The sequence below is a fragment of the Odontesthes bonariensis genome, chromosome 12 (assembly GCF_027942865.1).
Source record: "Odontesthes bonariensis isolate fOdoBon6 chromosome 12, fOdoBon6.hap1, whole genome shotgun sequence".
Lineage (NCBI taxonomy): Eukaryota > Metazoa > Chordata > Actinopteri > Atheriniformes > Atherinopsidae > Odontesthes > Odontesthes bonariensis.
In genome coordinates, this window is record NC_134517.1 from 26,289,296 (window position 1) to 26,295,295 (window position 6,000).

The 6,000-nt window shown below is 37.1% G+C and overlaps 1 protein-coding gene across 2 annotated transcripts in view; it reads left to right on the forward strand.

Annotated features, from left to right (window-relative positions):
* Positions 1-5,253, forward strand: part of epha3 (eph receptor A3) — a 102,025-nt gene extending 96,772 nt beyond the window's left edge. Inside the window, exons 17-18 of one of the 2 annotated variants that reach the window (XM_075479895.1) lie at positions 1,190-1,308; positions 2,649-2,731. In XM_075479895.1, the coding sequence (XP_075336010.1) occupies positions 1,190-1,271 (82 nt within the window). In that variant the 3' untranslated portion in view covers positions 1,272-1,308; positions 2,649-2,731. Of the gene's footprint in view, positions 1-1,189; positions 1,309-2,648 lie in introns of both variants that reach the window. The other variant, XM_075479894.1, reaches the window with a different exon arrangement.
* The last annotated feature ends 747 nt before the right edge of the window (positions 5,254-6,000 follow it).

Sequence of the window (6,000 nt, forward strand, 5' to 3'; positions counted from 1 at the left end):
TGTATTAACGAAATGAATCCCAGACACACTGCAGCCGAATAACCTCATGCTAGAAAAATTATATCTGTCTACAAAATATTCTCTGTGGGTGGATGGTAAATTGGATCAGTACTGTATTAATCCACTGAATGCTGCCTCTAAGACACTCAAGCTCAGCTACAACGCTAACAGCCTTGGCTCAGACTATGTTCTGCTCAATATAGATTGCTCTATTGATTTGTACAGTCTTAATCTCGTCCTTGATATTCAGCACAAGGCTTAGCAATGTTCTGACCTGAGAGGAACAGTTATCATACTTGGCACAAGCATGCTGACTCATCTTCTGCAGTAATTGATTAATCCTTTTTAGAGAATAGGATGGACTCAATAGAAATAGAGCATCATTTACAATATAATTTGCATCTGCACAGAGTGCACGCAAAGTTCATTTCTGGTATTCCATTGAGGAAGTGATTAAGTTGACCTAAAGTGCTGGACTAATTGAAATAAAGTAATTTTTATTGCACAACAAAGTGCATGGCAGAACAATGTATTATGCAATAGTTTACACATATGCTTTGGTTTGACACAAGGGTTTTTGGGGGGTGGGAGATGTTCAGTTGTTTTCTTCCATTCTTTGGATGGGTAATTCCCAACATTTCATGCTGTATTTGTTTATTGTATTTTTGTTTTACTTTTATTTTAGTTAGCAAATTAACTTGCTGCACATGTGCATTAGAAAGGGAATTTACATAAGTTGTTTCAAATCCTCTGTTCTGACAAACAGTGTTGCTGTTTCCCATTCTAAGTCAATGTCCTAGACTGCATTTAAATGCAGCAACAGCAACTGATATCAAAGCAGGAGCTGGAGCTGTGTAAATCCATCAACAAGGAAAATATTCGTATGATCTTATGTTGAATGGCACCACACAAATGTAATACCTATATTGTATTTGACTGACTCAAATGCGATATTACACAGAGGAGAGAAGAAGGAAATTATTAAATGTTCTTTATTAGGATTGGAAAATAACAATAGCCAAAAAGAATCTGGTTTTGAAAAACTGTGATTTTCTGTAAGCAACACACACTTCAGGTTCAAAGTATTTTCCGCCCCAGTTTATTCCAAAAAAATGGGTATGAAATGCCATCCAAGACAGATCAATTGTTGCATATTGTGTTAACATTGCTGGGCCTGGCTGTTTCTCAGTAGAGTGGTTCTGACGGAGGTCCATGTTACACCAGCCACATGCCCAGAATGGGAGCCATCCATGGGGATCACCACCCTCTAACAATCAGCTCCTCTCCACCCTACTCAGGCACTGGATGGTGGGTGGAGGACCGAGACACAAGCCCTGCCTGAGATCGAAAACTTACCTCCATAACCACTACTGGACTTCCTCTTTTTAAAGGGATAGTTACTTTCAGTTTCGCGATATCACAGTTGCTTGAAATATAATAATCATTATATGTTGCAATATATACAGTATAAATATATAAACATATATAAATATTTGTTATTGCAATTTCATAGCAAATGTATTTAATAAAAAACAAAACTTGTTTTTATATATAATGCAGTTAACAGCAGATCAATATTCAAACTCATATATTCTTCTTTAATTGGACTAGATGTAATTGAAAATCATCCCAACTAATTGGAGTTGTCTATTAGGATAAAAAGGAAAGAGAAAAAGCTTCTTTGCTGATATTTGCCACATTGAAGTTGACTATCCCTTTATATTGTCACACAGAATGAAGCTGATGTGTTTCTGGGTTAGATTGTTTCTCAATGGCTGCTTTGGCAAACTAAATGCCCTGCTTGCATCTAAAATATAAAAAAAATGTCATTTTGATAATATGTCACTCTTAGAAACCTAATAATGACTGATGTGTCTGTTTTAGTCTTACAGCAATTCTGCCTGCACGACACTGCTTATACTAATACATCACATTATTCTGGAGAAAAGTATGACTTTTAACATGTGCTGTACTTTACATATGTTGAAATCTCAGCAATGCTTTGTTTATATTGCTCTGTATATGCTGTGTTCTGGAAAGCTGTTGTCAGTCTATGTGTCAGAATCGGCTCAATAACTCAATCAAGCCAACTAAGTACTTTGTGTATTTCAGGTTTACACTCACCTAACAATGTTTACCCAAATAACTTAAAGTGTCTTCTAAACAAGTGGTCTTTTCCTCAATGCATGTACAGTAACAGATTTTCTAAGAATGTGAGAAAATATTAACAAGATACCTTTGGATAAATGTTATGTCCTACACATGCTCAGGTGCTGCTCCTATCCATATACATGCACCAACCCCCATTGAGTAAATCCAGTTCAATGCGATTCAGGAAAATAGGTATATTCTGAACTGTGCTTCTGGCATACCATTGTTTCCCCTCACTGACAGGGTCATGATAGCAACTGTCATTGTGGCCTTCTGGGAAATGCAGTATTTTCTGAGTGACAGTTTCACAGGACAGTAAAGGGAGCAGCACTGGGAGCATGTCATTAAATGTCACATGGGTGTCACAGTCACCATCACTAACACACACTTTGCATTTTTTTTCCTCCCCATCTTTCCCTATGCCTGATTGTGTCTCATTTATTTCCAACCTCTCATCCCCTCCCACCTCTTGTCTACCCCTCTTCTTCACAAACCAGGGATCTGAAAAAGGTTGGAGTGACAATTGTAGGACCGCAGAAGAAGATAGTGAGCAGCCTGAAAGCCCTAGATTCCCACACCAAGAATGGCCCGGTACCTGTTTAAAAAAAAAAATGAAAAATGAACCCAGCAAATGAAGACCAACAGAGACTTTTCTATTGGTCCGTGTTGACTTACTCTAACACAGTGGCTGCATTCTAAACTTGAAATGGGGGACAAATATGATACGATTCATAAGATGTCTTTCATTGTTTTGTTGAAAGACAGAGTTCTGACAGAGAAATGGGAAAGAGTTCAGAGCAAACCTGCCAGCTAGTTAACTGGCTGAGTCAACCCTCTCTCCCCCCATGCCCAAGTTGAGATGCCTTACAGACTAATAGGGGGGTGGAGATCAGAGGAAAGATGAGGAAGTCAAAGAGACCTGATCAGGAAGACAAACCTGGACTAAACTGGGATACAGCCCGAGGATTAACATAAAGTGGAGTTCCCCATGACTGTGGCCTAGCCACATAACCTGCAGCCTGTGGAATGACACAGTGAAATGGCTGAGATGCCTTGTGTAGAGGATTGTGGACATCAGCAGCTGACCCGGATGTGGACCCCTCCTAGATTGATGAAATCTGAAGCTGGAGATTACATTGCAGCTATATACATTTACAGTCTCTGTTCATGAGAGAGCTGAGCTAATATGGACACTAGACGCTAACCGAGCCATTTTACTCTGTAGCTCTAACCTATAGCATTTGCAGTCAGTAGACACACCACATAAAAGCAATAATGATATAATCCGTCAGATATATTCATTGTATGGAAGCCATGGGTCTGTCACATGTGTAATGTATTGAATGCTGTGCTTTTAAGGTACAGGGGCCATAACACACTTCACACACAGATTTTTTCTTTACAGTGACTTCTTTGTTCTATGTGCCAATGAACAGATTTTGTAAAGTACTGTTCCGTACCATCACTCTTTGTGTGAATTCTCAGGTTGTGTGCACTCTGTTTCCTCAATCAAGAGGAAACCGATAGAGAGGACAGAGCAGAGTCTGGAACTGTCAGTGCATGTTAGGAATAGGATGGAAGGAAAAGTGGAAAATGTAAGAGAACTATTGTGGTAAAAGATAACTTAAATATGATGAAGCAGTATCAGTTCTCTGTTGCAGATGTTGTTGGACTGCAGGATGCTTTTGAAATACCAGTTTGTGCTTGAGTTTCTTCATTAGGGAAGACAAGCTTGCACCATCAAGCCCACAAAATGGCAGGTATTCTTTCGTTGCCTGTCCAAGATTGCTACAGTAGGTTGATCAATCTGAGATTGTGATACATCATTTGCTAATTAACTTATTAACAAAAGCCATGTTATATTATTAATTTCTTCTTTGATTGGAAATTTGGTGAAATAAAATAGTATAAAAGTGGGTTCTAATCCATAAATCCTGGTGTGTTCAATGCAAAATGTTGAGTGCCTCCTGTGGTTGGGCTGGGTCATGGTGGGATCAGCAAGCAAAAAGTTTTCATTTTAGTTTGATTTTTAAAGAAAGTCAGTCTTTTTCTCTGTGTTCTGTTCAGGGTGCAGGATTAATCAACAATTGCCCCAAAGTAACAAGGTATGAAAATGCCCTGAAAGAGAAGCACTGGTTTTAATGAATGACTGCTTACCCATTACAGTAACAGTAACCCATTATATGTCCAAGGAGGGATTTCCTAAAGGCACCTTAAAAGATCTTTATACTAGGAAGTACAAATTTAAAGATGCTAGTCTCCTGCTTTGATGTCACCCAGCCGATCACTTTTGTACTTTGTGCTAATGGATGGGTAGTATTAAACCAAGAGGATGCTATCTTCCTGACTCTTTGAGCACTTAGTACACAGTATTGGAGCACTTTGAATAGACATGTTATTGCCTTGGCTGTAGACTACGCTTGATTATTGTACAGGGGTAATGTCGGTGCTTTTGGGAAACCCAGATCTATTCAGTCTGTAAGTTCTGTCTTCTGTTACTCGGTCTACCTGTGGATGCTGCTGTTGCTGCTATGTGTTCCAATTAGCATGTACATAATGTAAACCATTATAATGAAAGCAACTAGCGCTACAGATCCCACTACGTGTACATGGCCATCCCTTTTTTGTACAAATGTTTGTATGTATAAATGACTGAATAAAAATTGTGCAACATTTTTAATTAAAAAAGGAGACAAAAATCACCTGTATTATATTTTATCTTATTTTGAATTATATTTGTCAGCTTTTTCTACAATAAAAAGGCAATTATGGTTACTTTATTTATTTGTTAACATTTAAAGTGCATTGTTGATTTTTTTTTTTCTTTTTTCGAGCATAAGGTAAATTATATGTCAGTGCTGTCTGTGTTATGATTTTTAACATACTTTATAAACCTGAGGCATCTGAGAGAGCAATACTGTAATGAACCCAATCAAGATCCCTAATTTTTTTTTTGTCTCAAGACTGATCCAAGTGTCTGTTTGAGAGTTTATGTATGCAGATGTAGATGGCCTTGTCTACTAATGTAAAATGGTTTGTAGTGGAATCATTTATATTTTTATAATAAATATTCGCAAAAAAATATTTTGAAAAAAAAATGGATGATGATAGATCTGCTCCTGTGTTTTATTTTTGATCACATGATGCTCTCACAGGCCAGAAAATTATGTTGGCTCTTGGTTTTTAAGTGTAAGTAAATGTCACTATGTTTAAACAAGGTCATAAGTGAAAGCTTTTAATCTGGAATTTGAAGTCCGTAGTAATTCAACTGAAATGCATTGTGTGATGTCAATACGGGTACATTTTACAACGTAAGAAACATATCAATATTTTTTTTCTCAATTTGAGCAATGATTGTACAAAATTATATAGATATGTGTTTTACATGCATTTAAATTAGGAATACAAATATGTCTTCCTAACATTGATATCGACTGATATTCAGCTGGTAGACTGCAATCAGTTGATCTGCAGATGGGATAACAGCAACCGATGACAGTAACCAAGATTTGTCTGTTTTTTCCTGGTTTTGTTGCATTGACAGTACGCCAAAAGTATTGAGATTTACTTACATTTTACAGAAAAGTGGCTAAAAGGTTTTTTGCAAAATTATATTTTTTTAGTTAGGACCTCTTATGTGAAAGGTAATAGGTAGGCTTTTTGTATGGGTGTGCTATTATTTTTTCTTTATAATACATGTTTCCATGGCATTAAAGGGCAAAAAAAACTTCTGTATTGGCTGAAAAAAATCATATAAAATAATCCACAATGGACATGCAAAAGCAATTGGAGTGCTGGGTTGATCATTAAAATCAACCATCACAAGAAGTATCCCCATTGTTATGTGAA